At 47.2% G+C, this 17,991-nt stretch overlaps 1 protein-coding gene across 1 annotated transcript in view; it reads right to left on the minus strand.

The window, feature by feature from the left end:
• Positions 1–2,273: 2,273 nt before the first annotated feature.
• prr36b (proline rich 36b) overlaps positions 2,274–17,991 on the minus strand; it is a 44,055-nt gene continuing 28,337 nt past the window's right edge. Inside the window, exons 4-6 of the mRNA XM_083649615.1 lie at positions 7,993–8,207; positions 7,343–7,769; positions 2,274–5,936 (exon numbers count right to left, since the gene is read on the minus strand). Coding sequence (XP_083505741.1) covers positions 3,440–5,936; positions 7,343–7,769; positions 7,993–8,207 — 3,139 coding nt within the window. The 3' untranslated portion in view covers positions 2,274–3,439. The remainder of the gene's footprint in view (positions 5,937–7,342; positions 7,770–7,992; positions 8,208–17,991) is intronic.

Here is a 17,991-nt window from a genome sequence, read left to right on the forward strand (position 1 = left end):
TTTTTTTTTACAGACTGCTCCATCTGTGTTGTGATCATTTGAAGTAAAACCCTTCAACTATGCAATGTTGAATCAAGTCAACGCTGGTAGAGCTGGGCAACACAGATTATTAGTTTACTAATTTACTGTCCTTGCCTCACAAATCACAAATGCTTATTCTGACAGGGTCTAACACACAGCACTAAAGTGCTCACCAGAAGATGTCTCATTATTAACATTTAATCACAATCAACTTTTTTACACTGCTATAACCTAATTTCATAGTTGAATAGGGCTGTCAAAGAATATTCTATATTCGGATATATATTGAAATATTAAAATTTAAATAATATTCGAATATGAAAATTAACGAAATAATTCTATTTTATTATTGTTATTATTATATATCTTTTTTTACATTTAACGAGGCAAAAGGTAAGAAAAAACTGGCCAAGAGGGTAACATAAAAAACATACATCGTTTGCCTTGTTATTTAAAAATATTACAAAAGTGTAGGCTACTACTGAACTAATGCTGACTGAATAAATATATATATAAAAAAAATAATTATGTTGACCCCCCCCCCCCCCTCCAATAAATATAGGCCTACCAAGTAGTTATATAAGCTCTCTGGTTGTATTGGTTTGCCTTGCCACGAACGCAAAAAAGAAAAAAGTATTAGAATCGAACTATGTTTTGTTTAGAGGGAATATTCAAATATGATTTTGGGCCAATTTTGAGAGCCCTATTGTTGAATAATCAAAGCTTAGTAGGTTCACTTCACTTCTTATCACTTGGATGGATCACTATTAGTGATAGGGTATTTGTTCTAAAAATGATGTTCTAATTGTCAGATACCAATGGTCTTCTTGCACTTGTCTTCACTGATAGTGATATCCTCACATTACATCAACCTTAACATACTGGCATTCAAAGACTTCACAATAAAGCTCTTTGCCCATATTGTGGGAGTAGTTTTCAAAGAAATTACTGTAGTTTTGATCCAAAAATATGTGCATTGCATGAATAGTTATGAGTAATTTATCCATTATATTTGTGAGGTCTGACATCTAACTGGTGGCAATCCAAATGTGCTGAATCAGTTCAGTGTCATTTCAATATGCTGTCATTGGTTGTGTACGTTAGTCTCATCTTTATGATAATTAACATGCAAGACAGTCAGTACAATACAGGCAATAGCTACTTGACAGAGACAAATGAACACATGGGGAATAAAACCAACAGCAAAAATCACGATTATTATAGCTCAGAAGTTAGTATTGCGATTTGACTAATTCAATACTACAGTTCATATGCTTCAGCCTTTTGACCAAACTGCCCTGTATGTATAATCACCACCAAGACATGGGAATGATCCTAATCCTAGCTGATTCACTTTATTTTGGCAGTGCCCTATTTAACGATATTCTTTCAAAAGGAAAGCCGTGGTTTTCCCAAATCAAACAAGAAACAGAGCTCCCCCGTCGAGTATCACAATTTGGCAAACCACCAAAGCTGGCATTTCAGAGAACACTTGTGTTTCAGGTAGAGCAGACAAAAGGGTGTGTGTGTTTGTGTGTGTGATTTCAGTACCAACAAACAGGGGTCCCACGTGTTTCCAGGTCAGGGAGCAGGCAGGTCAGAGGAAAGGGGTCAAAGGTCATGAACTAGAGGAAGTGTTTGGTTTCGGTCCTCGAGCTTCAACATTCAACTCCTCATTCACAAATGCTTTCACATGGTTGTTCCGGTATATCTGTGTGTGTGTGTGTGTGTGTGTGTGTGCGCTTGTGTATGGATGTGTGTGTGAGTGGAACATTCAGGAGGATGCAGGCAGGTTAGAGCAGGTTTCACGTTTGCTGAAGTGTTTAAAGCAGTTGTGCATAAAACCTTGAGGTCACATGGGAGGTCACACGGGAGATGTACCTAATGGCAAAGTGAGTACCACTTGCCGAGGATGTGTTCTGAATATGATGCTGGTCATCTTGTGTTGAACCCACACATGTCAGAGAGGAAGAGAGAGGCATAAGCATGCTGGAGAACAGGGCACTGGGACAACGGTTGGAATACCTCTTTGATTGAACCAAAATTCCATTTTAGATACAACACCATTCCACAATGTTGCATCACTTCCTGTTCATGAGTTATTCCCATGGTGGAGGGTAATATAAGAAGAGATGCCATGGGAAATTTGTTGTGCGAACACATGTACAGTAAATACACACAGCGGTTCAAACACGAGGACAACGATGCCAGGCATGCTGAATCGATAGGGGAAATAAGAAACGGGAACAATGTGCCTTGCAACGATGTTTTAATGGAATTTTGAGAAAAAAAAAATCTAGTTAGTTGTGAACCATTCATTTCTGAACATCTCTAATGTAAAGCTGTTGCAACTTCATCAGGTAGTACACAATGTTTTTCTGTTAGTCAAACATGCAAGATACTGTTGAAATAGTAAACCAAACACCCACTAGGAAACGTTTAAGCGAGTGTCAAGCCGAACTGTGACAGATGGAGGGAATGCAGGGTCTCTTGACAAATAATAGGCTCGGTGTTGTTAGTCTCTTCTGAATCACAAATGATCAACTAACTCAGGCTTGAAGCATAGCCACTTAAAACCAAACGCCTGAAACACATTGTACGTGACTGCACACAACCTATGCGGAGAGTAGAACCTCTTGAAGCACACAGTAAAAACGTCACCAACTGCAATCTAATACTCTCCCATACCCACCTCAACAAACCTGTCAAGGCAACAGAGCCGTGTTATTGTCTAACCTTTATTTGACAGCTAAAATGGTCAAGCCTTGAAACAAGAACACAAACTTAAAAAAAAAGGAGTATGGAACTACTGCTATAGTGCAGGAGAACATGGAGTGTGTGTGTGACATGTGTACACACAGGGTAGGGAGGACCAGGTTTCAACAACAACAAAACAAAATAAAAACAAACAAATATGCAAGTACAAAACAAAACCAAAATAATCATTGACATTTGATCGGTAAAAACAGTAGGATAAATACACATTAGGTAGAGTCCGTTTCATTCCATCCGTGTTTTGTTTTTTTCTCTTTCTCCTTTCACTTTAAAGGCTCAGTCACATTGGACCAGTCAGTCAATACCCTGTCAGGGGCTACAGAATATGCAGTGTTACTTCAAAAGAACGTTCTAATAGAAAATGGTAGTCGCTATTGTACATAAAGAAGTTTAAACCGTACACTCATAGCCATGACCATAACAGTATGAAAGAGGGAGGTTTCATTTGAAAATTGCTACAGTCACTTTTATTTTTTTTCCATCCTCTTGTTCATTTTTTTAAATCTTTTCCTAGAATCTTGCTCTCCCCTGTGTTTTTTTCTTCTTCTAAGCCATCTAACCGAACTGGAGAGTAAACGAACAACAACTGGTAAAGGGGGAGGGTTGCAGGGAAAAGGTGCATTCCAGGGGGGATGGGAGGGGCTTATACGTTACCTGCCAGAAAGCTATCAGTCTTATCGCATATGGTAGCAGAGTAGTAGGGCGTCTGGCTGTCGCTGGGGTCCCCAACAGGCTGAGCCACAAGGTGGCGGCTGGGCTCCAGTGGATCAATCTCCGTCAGGTTGTCTGCTGCCATCTTCCCCCCCAGCATGTAGTGGTGGTCGTCCAGGCCGGCTTGGCCCAAGGGCATGAGGTCCACGGGCCTACCCAGCAGGTCCTCCGCCTGGGCAGCAGCGGCCGACGGCAAGGTCAGCTCCTTGATGAGAGAGGGGTCCTTGGCCTCCTCTGGCAGCTGCTCCTCGTTCTCCAGGGAGAAGATTCCTGGACTCTTTCCGCAGCTCTCAGCCATGGAGTGAGCGTTGGAGTTGGATGTGGTGCAGTCGAAGCCATAAGATGCCACCGAGTTGGCTGACTGAGGGGTGGCACCACCTCCATCCTCCTCGCCATCTCCTGCTGGCGCATCCACCGCCTCCTCATCCTCATCCAGAGCAGGTAGACTGTGGGTAGGTGGGGGGCTGTCGAACCCTGCGCTCTCGTCCATGATCATGGGTGCATCAGGGTCGTTTATCTGCATCTCGCCCTCTGTGTCGCTGGCCTCATCCCCTGAGGTGGAGGCGGACGAAGGGGCGGAGGCGGGAGCGGTCGGAGGACCTGCTCCCAGGACTTCATCAGCAGGGAGTGTCTCGGCCTCCTCCTCCTCCCCATCACCTTTCTCTAGGTGAATTCCCAGGTCCTGCTCCATGTCAGGGTGGACCGAAGTTGGAACGGGAGTCTGCTGCTTGTCGGAATGGGACTCCACCCCGGAGCTGCTGTCGTAGTCGCGGAGTTCCTCTGGCGTGCTTGTCTCACTGCTGCTGTGGACAGCCAGAGCTGTGCCGCTCAGGGTGCTGGACTGGGACATGCCGACAGCTGGGGCAGCCGGTGGGGCACACGCCTCCTCGAGGGCTGAGGTCTTCATCTCCTCATGGGCTGACTGACGCACGTGGGGATCTTGCTCTGACTGAGGAGCCAGAGAGGGACTACTGCTGTCCAACCATGCGTGGGCAGGAGACTGGGTGGGTGTCTCGGATTCTGCTGCCCCGTGGTCAGAGACAGGGCTCGGGGAAGATGCAGAGAGCAGTGAGGTCGGCTGGGCCCAGGGATCAGTGAAGGGATTGGTCTGGCCCCAGGCAGAGGGCTGGGGAGCAGAGCGCTGGGGAGCAGAGGGCTTGGGAGCAGAGCGGTTGAGGTTGTCCAAACGCTCCTCCTCATTGAAATCATCTTCATCTGCATTCCCGCAGCTCTCCAGGCCGCTCTCCGTTACTCCTTCACTAGGCATCTCTACATCATCATCCTCTTCCTCCTCATGTCCCTGCTGCTGGAACACCTTATGATGTTCCTCCACCCTCTCCGAACTCACATCCATATCATCCACTCGCTCCTCCTCTTCATCCTCGTCCTCCTCATTGGCCAGCGTCTCCACATTGGGAGAACCCATGAAATTGACATCTCCCTCCGAGCCACGGAGGCTTGAGTCGATCAGGGCGTCTGAGCTCTGGGTGCCCTCCAGGAGTGCGGTGTGCTGGGTGCTGCTCAGGTCAGAAACTCCTTGTTGCCGGCTGCTGGTGCAGCTGCTCACATCCTCAGAGTCCATGCCAGAGAGCAGGTCGTCACCATGCCAAGCCGCCGAACCACCGAAGCCTGAGGGCCTGACCTGGAGCTCCTCGGAGGGCTGGGAACCACTCAGGTCAGTGAACATGGATGAAGGCTGATGGCCCAGTCTCCTCTGCTCCTCATCTTCCTCTTCCTCATATTCATCATCATCCTCATTGATCTCCTCGTCAGCCTTCTCCACTGCCACCTCCTTTTCCTGAGGGGAGAGAAGGGCCCCAGAGATGAAATCATCCTCCCTGGGGGAGGCTCCCAACAAGTGATGCTGAGCCTGCATACTGAAGGCATTTGTAGATGGAGCTATGGGGGTCGGCATGAAGAGGTTCTCCTTCTCCTCCATTAGCTTCTCCTCCCACTCCTTTTTTTCTTCTTCTTCCTCCTTTTCCTCTTCTGTCTGGAATGTCATCTTCACCTTGACTGGGCTATGGGGAGCCATGGTAGGAGCAGCCATGGGCTGGCTCATGTCCCAGGGATCAGGCTGGACATGCATGTCCAGCAGAGGAGCGTTGTCCTGTGGCTCTCTGACAGGAGACATGGGGCCTGGTGGGGAGCAAGGAGGAGACATGACAGTGGTTCCCAAGGAAGAGACTGACACATTAGCAGGCTCCTCAAAGTGGACCAAGTCCAGCTGGGCAGAAAGCTGAGGGATAGAGACCGGTTCATGGACTGCCTCAGGTTCTAGTTCTGCTGTTGGAGTTGATTCTTGCACTGGTTCTGCTGTTGGTTCATAGACAGCTTCTGGGGTGGCTTGTGGAGTTGGTTCTTGTACTGCCTCCAGAGTTGCTTTGGCCTGGCTGGAAACCAATGCAGCGGGTTCTGGCTCCTCAGGCCTGGTGTAGTGGAAAAGTGAACGTTAGTACATGTTCAACAGCATAACACAGAAATCACAGCTACGTAACATTACCATTCGGTTCAATGAGATGAACATTCATTTGATGAGTTGATGTGATTTTGCATATGAAGCTATTGTCATACATATACATATGGAATTCATTATCGTCATAATGAATTCCACCATAGTGCCCAGCCCTATCGCTACAGTGCTAAATTGCCTCATGAAACACATCAATGTTGTTCTTGTAAAACACTAAATATAGTCTCTAGGTGGAAGGCAAAGCATGCCAAACGCTGCCGCAGAGCCACATGCACTGGTTCAGGGCCAGCAGCACCTGGGCTTCCATCGCCTTCATCTTGTTTTCCTACTCTGATTTGGTTTATTGGGCATTCAGAGCAAATTAAACAATTATGTTTCCTTCTATATCCACATTGATTCAAGCTTCATGGTAACTCTTACAAGTCATATTTTCCTCACCATTAAGGTGACACACAATACATAGGAAAGGAAATCTTGTCTGGCCTTTTATTTCCTGTGTGATTTTATTTCACTCCGTGCCAAAACATGTGACTGTATGTCATAATTTCAGTCGCAACCTTTAAATTGCATAATTTTCCTTAAGTGGGGTACCATATGGTTATATTTTGCTGTTTGATCATTTGGAATTGATTTCTTATTTAGATCAGGGTATAACTTTTGTGGGTTTTCTCCTCTTTTGCCATCTTTGAGGGTTTCCCTGAAAAGTTCTTTCCATATTGTGGTTAGCATAGCAGTTTACCCAGGAGCTCTTTTGCAGTCCTCTAGTCAAGCATGAGGGGATTTTGGCATCATGACCTGCATCTGGTGGTGCACTTTGCCCTCTGTGATTTATGTTTATTGATACTTGTTGTTTAATACCTGTTGTGCACTCACAGATTATTACTAATCTGTAATCAGATCTTGAGACTGTCACGCAGACTCCCGGGCCATGCAGGAAGATTAGTTCAATTCTCATTCCATCTTACTTTGCTGGTCTTACAAACAACAAGGGGGAATTGTTGTGGGAAATTTAACTTGAGTACGTTAGTAAATGTTTGACAGCTGTACTCTGGTCCATTCTAAGAATGTGCTGTTTCTAACAATGCTCTGAATGTTCATCACAATATGTAATCTCTATAGTACAACTTACTGTACCATGGCTCTGTATCAGCACTAACCTATCTATTCTGATGTCAGCTCTCTGTGCATCATAGCACCACTAAAAGACTAACAATTTCTATCTCGTCGACGAAGTGTATCCATGCAGCCTTCATGCTTGGTGCGTCTCTTCCTCTCATGAGACCTTAAATCATATTAAATCATACATTCAAGTAAGCTGAACCTCTGACTCAAGAACTTTGACTTGACTTTATTTTACATCACCTGGTGACGGCAGCAGCCACTGTAGCAGCAGCCGCTGTAGCGATAGCCGCGGCAGCAGCGACGGCAGCAGCGACTTCCTTCCCTTCATTGTCTTTAGCGGCGGGCTCGGCAGCGGTTGTGGGTTTGGGGCCACGTTTCACCGGGGTCGGGGTGCTGCTGCCCACGGTCTTCTTGGGGCTGGAGGTCTTGGTTGCAGCCGGTTTGGAGCCCGGGGCCTTGGAAGCTGTGGGCTTGCTGTCTTGTGTTTTGGGGCGGGCGGGTGTCTTTGTGTCTGCTGCCTTACTCGCAGGAGGCTTTTTGGTGGTGGAGTCTGATTTGGATGCTGATTTGGGGGCCTCTGGTTTGGTGGACTTGGTTGTGGAGGCAGGGCGGGGGAGGGGAGATGCTGCAGGCTTTTTGGCTGCAGGGGTGGTTGGTTTGGTAACATCTAGAGAAGGGAAATAAGTGCGAGGGAGAGTTAGATTAAATCACAGCACATTGTAATGCATACAAATATAGAAATAACTCAGTTGGTCACAAGCTTTTACATGATGATGATATCATGCAAGCATCTTCATGGTCTCTCATTGAGGATGTGGAGCCCAGGAGCTCAAATAGTAGAAAATCAGTGATGAGAAATGTACCAAAAAAATAAAAAATAAAATTGTTACCTTTCTTTACAGGGGTTGTGGTCTTGGATGCCTGTGATGCTGGAGGCTTGCCACCAGAGGGGGTAGTGGAGGTGGTTTTGGAGGCAGCGGGTTTGGGAGTGGTGGGGGAGGTTTTAGTAGTGGCAGGTTTGGCTGTGGAGCTCTTGGCTGTGCTGGCAGTGGGTGGCCGAGGTGACGCTGTGGCAGGGCGAGGTGCTGCTGTGCCCGTGGGAGGCCTGAAGAAACACCACAGAGAGGACGGTTCAGACAAAGGGACACGTACAGATCTGGGGCAGGGTGGCCCACGGTTAGAGAGACTGTCCTGTAACCGTAAAGTCACAGGTTCAGTTCCATGCAACATAAGGAGTAGAGCTGTCGAAAATAATCGATTCAGAGATGCATCGCGATGCTTAATAGGACGATTCTGAATCGATTAACAAATATCAAAAATCGATTATAAAAAAAAAAAAAAAAAAAAAAAAAAATTTTTTTTTTTTTTTAATAATCAAATAAAATAGAATGTAAGTACATGCAGTTGTTTATTTTAATTATGGATCATAATACAATGCAATTCCAAATGCACTTTTATTTTAAATGTAGCCACACAGTGAGAAAAAAGAAAGTGTGAAAAAATAAATCATGTATTGCGGAAAAAGTGATGCCTCGATTTAAGATGCATCGTGATGCATCGAGATGCATCGGAGATGCATCGAGATGCATCGTATAATCGAATCGAATCGAATCGTTGACTTGTATAATCGAATCGTATCGAATCGTGAGATCAGTGAAGATGCACAGCTCTAATAAGGAGCCATTTGTCCTTGAGTAAAAACACACAAGAGTCTGAATGTAAGCCGCTCCGGAAAAAGATGTCAGGTTACTGCCAAGTACCCTACTTACAATTTAAAGGCTAGTGTGTTGAATTCTCCACACTCAAGTCCTACTTTTAACACCCTTCAACTTCCCCAGGAGACAGAAATATTGAAATGAAATAAGTAGCATGGTGATGTGTTCCCTATACAGAACACCAAACTTGAGCATTAGTTGAAGCTGACTCAAAACGTTTTGAGATCATTTTACAGATAGGGGCAAACGTTATGTCTCTCCCTGGCTCGACATTCCATGTAATGGTCAACCCTGCGCTGTAGGCACCTCAGAGTGGTTGTGACCTGCACTCTAGGCACCTCAGAGTGGTTGTGACCTGCACTCTAGGCACCTCAGAGTGGTTGTGACCTGCACTCTAGGCACCTCAGAGTGGCTGTGACCTGCACTCTAGGCACCTCAGAGTGGCTGTGACCTGCACTCTAGGCACCTCAGAGTGGCTGTGACCTGCACTCTAGGCACCTCAGAGTGGCTGTGACCTGCACTCTAGGCACCTCAGAGTGGCTGTGACCTGCGCTGTAGGCACCTCAGAGTGGTTGTGACAGGGAGCGAGAGGCCCTGTCCACACCACTCACTCACTCTGCTGCTGCAGCTGCTACTGCTCACTGATTAGTCACTTCTACTTCCACAGGATATCCTGTGAAGCAGTGCCGAACACACACACACCACCTACACAAACACACGCACGGGTGCACACGAGCACACACACACACACACACACACACACACACACACACACACACACACACACACACACACACACACACACACACACACACACACACAGAACGTAAACAGAAGTGGAGTGGAGTGGAGAGAATAAAAAACTAAATGACATGTGAATGAAAAGTGTGTGAAACAGGAGGTCTGGAGCTGTAGGCTCTAGGCTGTCAACCTCACAAGAAGAGAAAGGACCATTTTTGATAGGTTTCAGGACTAGCCAAGGCTCTGGCCTGGCTGGCCTTGCATGGATGGACCAGCAGTCCAAATCCACTGAATGCCGGATAGCTTCACACGATGGTACCCATCACTGAAGACTGCCCTCTAGGGGGAGGACTGACAGCAGACCCCACGGCAACATTCCCTGAGGTGCTGTGAAGTGGAGCAGCTTGGGCGATGAGGCACACCACACACCAGGGGTTACTGTAACAACCTGAGGGGTCTCACCCCCTGTCCCTCATCACCATCTCTATATCCCCTCCCCACTGGGGGATGACCCAGGTGGCCTTTATTCTGCGGACACTTGAGGCAGTATGCATCAGCCTAGCCCAACTGGCCTACATTATAGAAGCTGGCTTCCACGTCAGGTCTGAGCAAAGTAACCTACATCTAGTGGTCCTGACAAGCCTGTGTGCTGTGATCTGATCTGCCTGCCTCACGCTACACTAACTGCCTGCCTGCCCCTAACGGCTTCTAAATAAAGACGTGCGTTGGTACTGGCAGAAAGAGAACAGGCGATGGAGGGAGGCACAGGGAGGGTGAAGATGGCTGCTGGGGCCACGTTAATCTTTCATTCTGAAAGGAGAACAAAAATAACCTCTTCAAATCCCCCAGCTGGAGTTCAAAGCCCCATTCATTGTGCAAGAGCGACGCCACCGTTTTGATCCTGCACAGAGGTACTGAGTGCCGTGGCGTGTACAACAACCTGGCACATGTCATGATGGAACACAGTTTGGTCAAGATGATAAGATTAGTGCCCACTGCCCAGGCCCATGAGCAAGGCACGGTCAATGCCAGCGTGCCACTACTATGTGTAATTGGGGCGTGGTCACGCTGGAAGCTCAACAAGCTCCTGGCTCCGGGATAGTTATGAGGTGGATTACAGATACTCAGGTCCTGGGATTGTTGAATCATGTCAGGGCCGTTTGACTAATATGTTGCAATTCTCCCGGCTATCTAAAAGCCACTAGTAATCCTTGATGCATTGACGTATTTGGAGCGCAACGCTTTGTTTGCTGGGCCAAGACTGAAGAATGCTGACGAGGACATTTGCTCTTTGCTGGTGTACTTGTAGCAAAACAATGCCCTCTCATAATTGTGTCAAAGAGACAGAGTCAGAGAGAGACAGTGTTCTGTGCACATGTTTATGTGCCCATTAGTACAGTGCAAACCAACAAATAGGCTATGAAGAGAAAGAGTTGAATACAGAGGGGGAAGAGTGAGGGAGATGAAAAGGCACTTGGCTTTGGTGGGTGAGAAAGTCTAGACAAGAACAAGCTTTTCATCAAGCATCATCAACAGTGTGGGTCAAGACACACAACACAACAACCCATTGTTTCTGTCTTGATATGTCCATCTCAGAGACACTGCTCCTGTTCTTATTGTTTCTGTCTTGATATGTCCATCTCAGAGACACTGCTCCTGTTCTTATTGTTTCTGTCTTGATATGTCCATCTCAGAGACACTGCTCCTGTTCTTATTGTTTCTGTCTTGATATGTCCATCTCAGAGACACTGCTCCTGTTCTTATTGTTTCTGTCTTGATATGTCCATCTCAGAGACACTGCTCCTGTTCTTATTGTTTCTGTCTTGATATGTCCATTTCAGAGACACTGCTCCTGTTCTTATTGTTTCTGTCTTGATATGTCCATTTCAGAGACACTGCTCCTGTTCTTATTGTTTCTGTCTTGATATGTCCATTTCAGAGACACTGCTCCTGTTCTTATTGTTTCTGTCTTGATATGTCCATTTCAGAGACACTGCTCCTGTTCTTATTGTTTCTGTCTTGATATCTCCATCTCAGAGACACTGCTCCTGTTCTTATTGTTTCTGTCTTGATATGTCCATCTCAGAGACACTGCTCCTGTTCTTATTGTTTCTGTCTTGATATGTCCATCTCAGAGACACTGCTCCTGTTCTTATTGTTTCTGTCTTGATATGTCCATCTCAGAGACACTGCTCCTGTTCTTATTGTTTCTGTCTTGATATGTCCATCTCAGAGACCCTGCTCCTGTTCTTATTGTTTCTGTCTTGATATGTCCATCTCAGAGACACTGCTCCTGTTCTTATTGTTTCTGTCTTGATATGTCCATCTCAGAGACACTGCTCCTGTTCTTATTGTTTCTGTCTTGATATGTCCATTTCAGAGACACTGCTCCTGTTCTTATTGTTTCTGTCTTGATATGTCCATTTCAGAGACACTGCTCCTGTTCTTATTGTTTCTGTCTTGATATGTCCATCTCAGAGACACTGCTCCTGTTCTTATTGTTTCTGTCTTGATATGTCCATCTCAGAGACACTGCTCCTGTTCTTATTGGAGGGCTGCTATGACTTGATTTAATTGACCGTGATTAGCCGAAGCTATTAATTGTAGCTAAGCCCTAAACTGATTAGCGACTGGCACAATGGTGACATTTAGGCCAGAGTTGCATCAAATCCTGCGGTGAACTAGATTGCTGCTGGCTAAAGAAACAAACTTGATCATGTTGATTCCCTACAAAAAACCAACCGCCTGGTTAAAACCATCCGGTCACGTGAACTCACATTGTGTTCTGTTCTGCGAGATCAGGGACCTTCCTTGTAGTTGACATCATAACCGGCCAATCACCACGTACGCCGTTGGCAAAAACAGTAATGGCTGCCTCCATGGCTCTCAGGCTCGAGCAGTAATGTTAAACAGCCATAAGTGCAGTTACTGCAGAAATAGACTCAATAACAACAATTAAACAAGATCAGGAGTATGCAATAGCGGAGTTTCTCAGCGGAAAAGATGTTTTCGCCTTTCTTCCGAGTGGATTTGTATTTGACTGGATCCGACACTGATTGGCTGAAGGACTGGATACTTCCACCCACTGAAATGACTGTGCACAGCTCAGAGCCCAGACGGATTCACAGAACTAAGCAGAATGTGAGTTCCCGGATTCCGGATGGTTTTAACCAGGCTAACAAACCAATGCCTTGTATCAGACAGTGCTTCTACTTTGTTATCCACTGTCCACTAGAAGCTGTCTGCTCTATAGTAAGCTCAAAATCACAGACTGAACAAGAAGCTAAGAGGGGAAATGAGGATAAGTTTTTGGAAAGATTGGTTTGAGCCTGTGGTGCCTGAATTAGACGATGAAAGATGAGAGAAGACTTTACAGAAGGAAGAGAATGGATGGAATTAAAAGATATAGAGACTGGCAATGGAGAGAAAGTAGACAGGGTGACTCTTCAGAGGGAGGAGGACTCATCTTAATCTGTCTGATGAAAGGAAGATGCATAATCCAAAATGACAGGAGGGATTATTTACCTTAGAGAGCACAGGGAATTAACAAGGCCACCAAGAATGAAGGGAGACGAGAGGGAGATACAGTATACTGTAGACTGAGTGGGAGAGAGAGAGAGAGAGATGGTGGGAGGGAATGTAAGAATATTCATCCGATTACACCACATTAATCTAATATCAATATGGCTTCTTCTCACTTCTCAAAGAGCTCTCTCTCTCTCTCTCTCTCTCTCTCTCTCTGCATAGCAGATAAATTAGTGAGGGACTTGAGAGGCGACAAATTGACAATGCCTGAATGAGGCATTGTGGTGCATCAATGCTTGAATTATTTTAATCTTCCGTTAATTCTGTAATTAAGATCGCTGTCAATGAAATGACTGAGGGGACTGTGTTGGTTATTGTAGCCTTCAAATGATGCTACTTTCCTCCTAGATGCTCCTATTCAATGGGCGGCTTGTATCAAAGGGTAAAAGGCTGTGTCCATATTTCAGCACAGGCCCTGCTGTCAGGCCCTGCTGTCAGGCCCTACAGACACTACAAATTGGGGTTAAAGCAAATGTCAAACAAAAAGCCTAGAAAAGCAACGGAGCTGAAAAATCAGATCACTCCATTGGTCTGTCACTAAGGATGCACTCAGGCACACACAGTGAAACACAGCCTGAGGATCGCTGATAACATTTGAGCTTCATTATTATGGCTACATACTGTAATTCCTCAGTCATTGGCGCTGAGGAAGGCTCGCTCAGTGTGGGGAAATCTGCTTGCCTGCCTGGTGGTGTGGCTTTCTATTGCTACACCTGAATTAGGCTACGATGAGATCTGACCAAAATGAGATGTGCCAAAGAGGCAAAATGGGCAACCAGGTAGGAACCAAACCAAGCAGGCAGGCAGAGTACCTCCCTTGCAGCAAAGGGGCAAACTGTGGTAGGAGGAACCTCCCTCCTCTCAAGCCAAGCAGCAGGTTAGAGATGATGGTGCTTTAATTCAGAAGCAGGGGGGCCAAGGAGGACCATCTGGTTTACAGAAGGCTCGGCTACCTCAGGGGAGGGAGATGCAGCCACCTGACTGGTCAGGGGAGGGAGATGCAGCCACCTGACTGGTCAGGGGAGGGAGATGCAGCCACCTGACTGGTCAGGGGAGGGAGATGCTGCCACCTGACTGGTCAGGGGAGGGAGATGCAGCCACCTGACTGGTCAGGGGAGGGAGATGCAGCCACCTGACTGGTCAGGGGAGGGAGATGCAGCCACCTGACTGGTCAGGGGAGGGAGATGCTGCCACCTGACTGGTCAGGGGAGGGAGATGCAGCCACCTGACTGGTCAGGGGAGGGAGATGCTGCCACCTGACTGGTCAGGGGAGGGAGATGCAGCCACCTGACTGGTCAGGGGAGGGAGATGCAGCCACCTGACTGGTCAGGGGAGGGAGATGCAGCCACCTGACTGGTCAGGGGAGGGAGATGCTGCCACCTGACTGGTCAGGGGAGGGAGATGCAGCCACCTGACTGGTCAGGGGAGGGAGATGCAGCCACCTGACTGGTCAGGGGAGGGAGATGCAGCCACCTGACTGGTCAGGGGAGGGAGATGCTGCCACCTGACTGGTCAGGGGAGGGAGATGCAGCCACCTGACTGGTCAGGGGAGGGAGATGCAGCCACCTGACTGGTCAGGGGAGGGAGATGCAGCCACCTGACTGGTCAGGGGAGGGAGATGCAGCCACCTGCCTGGCGGCACCTTTGGAATTTCAGTGTAGGATAATACTACGAGCATCAGTGCTATGGTTAATTTATGGAGAATGCAGCTGTGTCCAGGGTCTGTGGAGAGTCAAATGACTCTTGAATCTATTTATTGTGCTCCCCGCAGACACCGCGCTGTTACTCCATTCACCAGACATACATGCTGTGCCTCTGCGGAGAGAACGGTCTCGCCATGGCGTGAACACCAGACACTCCGCAGTAGCGATAAATTAGCCTTTATTCTCCTGCTTCTCTGAACGTCTCAGGCCATGTTCAGACTAGGAGGCCAAATCTGATTTGTGAACTTTAATGACTTCTTAATGATTCTATCCAGATTGGTTTTATGAGTCTGGACGCTCCAAGTCTGATTTGTGTCACTTGTCCCAAACCACATATGGAGGTCTGGACACACAGATCCGACTTGAATACTTGCCCAAATCAGATCTGTGGCAGTGTGGACACACTCCCAGTCCCAAATCAGATTTGGGAAACCAATCAAGATAATGATGAAAATGACTTTAGCAGCAAATCGGATTTGCCTGTAATGTGAACATGGCCTATGTCTCTAGGTTTCATTATGGAGAATAGCTGCAGGTTGAGAGTTATCTGAAGCAGGCCTAAAAGCCAGGGAGATGCCTGCCTGCTGCACCGCTCTGCGGCAACAGCAGCCCAGTGGGGGGGCTTGGAGCCCCAGGCTCTTTCCCAGATTCGACATAACGGTTCCTCCCACACCTGATGAACAGGCTTTAGTTGGCTGATGTACTGCTGATGAATCTACATAACGGTTCCTCCCACACCTGAGGAACAGGCTTTAGGTGGCTTATTGCTGATGTGCTGAAAAATCACAAGTACATACGCAGAGGTGTGCTGGAGGCTTAAAGGATTAAAGGCTATACCATGTGCTTGCAGTGTTATGGGTGACACTCTCACTCAGGACATCTCGCTCCTGTCAAACTCCACTTTATAAAAAAAAAGAATCACCAAAGGAAAATCCATTAAAATAATCATAATAATAATCAATCATAATAATAATAAAAGGTATCTGCTTTGAAAAGATAGAAATGTATTACAGTAAACAGAATTATTATACTAATACTACTACTACTACTAACTGTATATAATCTCGTTCAACTGTTTCTGTTTGGTAGAAGTCAACAGAAATGGGAAGAGCAATCTCTATACACTGACTGTACAAAATGTGATGAACATAATATTACATCCTTTCATAATGTGCACTGATGAAGGCAAACCAGGTAAAAGCCATGATCCCTTATTGATTTCCTTTACTAAATCTGCACCGATTAGCCATTTCTCCAATATCCATCACATCTGCTACACGGCTGGAGCACAAAAGAACACACACACACACACGAACACGAACACACACACACACACACACACACACACACACACACACACACACACACACACACACACACACACACACACACACACACACACACACACACACACACACACACACACACACACACCTTCCTCTCACTTACTTAAGCCACATACACCTCCTTCTCTCCCTCCCTCCCTCCTCTCTCCCTCCACGTCTGTCCCACCAAATCCATTTGGTAATTGGGTGTGCGGTTGCACCCCTATAAAAGCGTGGCAGCAGAAGACCGCATCACAGCGTAATGGGCCACGCCCACGGCAGGACGGCAAGATTTACAGCCTGCGCAACATGTCGTCTGCTTCCACACTGTTTACAGCCTGTGCAACATGTCGTCTGCTTCCACACTGTTTACAGCCTGTGCAACATGTCGTCTGCTGCCACACTGTTTACAGCCTGCGCAACATGTCGTCTGCTTCCACACTGTTTACAGCCTGCGCAACATGTCGTCTGCTTCCACACTGTTTACAGCCTGTGCAACATGTCGTCTGCTTCCACACTGTTTACAGCCTGCGCAACATGTCGTCTGCTTCCACACTGTTTACAGCCTGCGCAACATGTCGTCTGCTTCCACACTGTTTACAGCCTGCGCAACATGTCGTCTGCTTCCACACTGTTTACAGCCTGTGCAACATGTCGTCTGCTTCCACACTGTTTACAGCCTGCGCAACATGTCGTCTGCTGCCACACTGTTTACAGCCTGCGCAACATGTCGTCTGCTGCCACACTGTTTACAGCCTGTGCAACATGTCGTCTGCTGCCACACTGTTTACAGCCTGCGCAACATGTCGTCTGCTTCCACACTGTTTACAGCCTGCGCAACATGTCGTCTGCTTCCACACTGTTGTGTGGAATCCTGTCTGAGGCGAGGCTGGGCGGGGCGGGGCGGGGAGCATGACGACAGCTTCACACACAGCACACACACTTAGTGTTGGAGCATGACTTCAGCAGTCATATATTAGGCCATGAGAGGGTCATCCCTCATGACTTCAGCAGTCATATATTAGAGGATCATCCCCGAGGGAGCCTTAATGAGAGGAACAGCATGACTAACATGAGGATCGGGGCGGCTGGGGCGGGACCGCAAACAAGGAGAAACCAGCTGATCATCCAACAGCAAACTTGTCCCATTTCCTCCAGTGGCTTTGTAGTGTACAGCAACAGCAGGCTGAAGGCAGTAGTACCCTTGCTTTGTCCTTTGTTCAGCAATTCGGCCTTGAAAGAGCCCTCCCTTCTGTCTCACGTAGAGATACCCTATGGTCCTCCTCAGCTTCCTCTCTCCACCTCCGCCATTCAAACACACACACACAGACACACACACACACTCACACACAGACACACTCACACTCTCACACACTCACACACACACTCACACTCACTCTCACACACACACACACACACACACACACACACACACACACACACACACACACACACACACAGTACACCTCTCGCTCTCTGCATGTACAGCCCTCTCACTCTGTATGTACTGCTGGCAGCAGTGATGAGAGCCCAGCAGGGACACATGATTTATGCAGCCCTGCAGCTTGTTGCCTCCTCCTCTGCCTCCCTCCCTCCGCCATCTTTGTTTTAGCGGCTCTCTCTGCTGCATCCACACAGACGCACGTGTGCACGCAGCACGTGTTCAGCCTCCCCCTCCCCTCGATGCCTCCATATCATACTGAGTAATACACCGGCAAAATGAACACATGCTCTGCATTCTAATGACATGCACTCCTCCTCACCGTGCAGGCTTCCATGAGGAGAGCACACAACACACACTAAAGCTCCCCTATAGCAAC

The sequence above is a fragment of the Poromitra crassiceps genome, assembly GCF_964638095.1.
Source record: "Poromitra crassiceps genome assembly, chromosome: 13".
In the NCBI taxonomy this organism is placed as follows: domain Eukaryota; kingdom Metazoa; phylum Chordata; class Actinopteri; order Beryciformes; family Melamphaidae; genus Poromitra; species Poromitra crassiceps.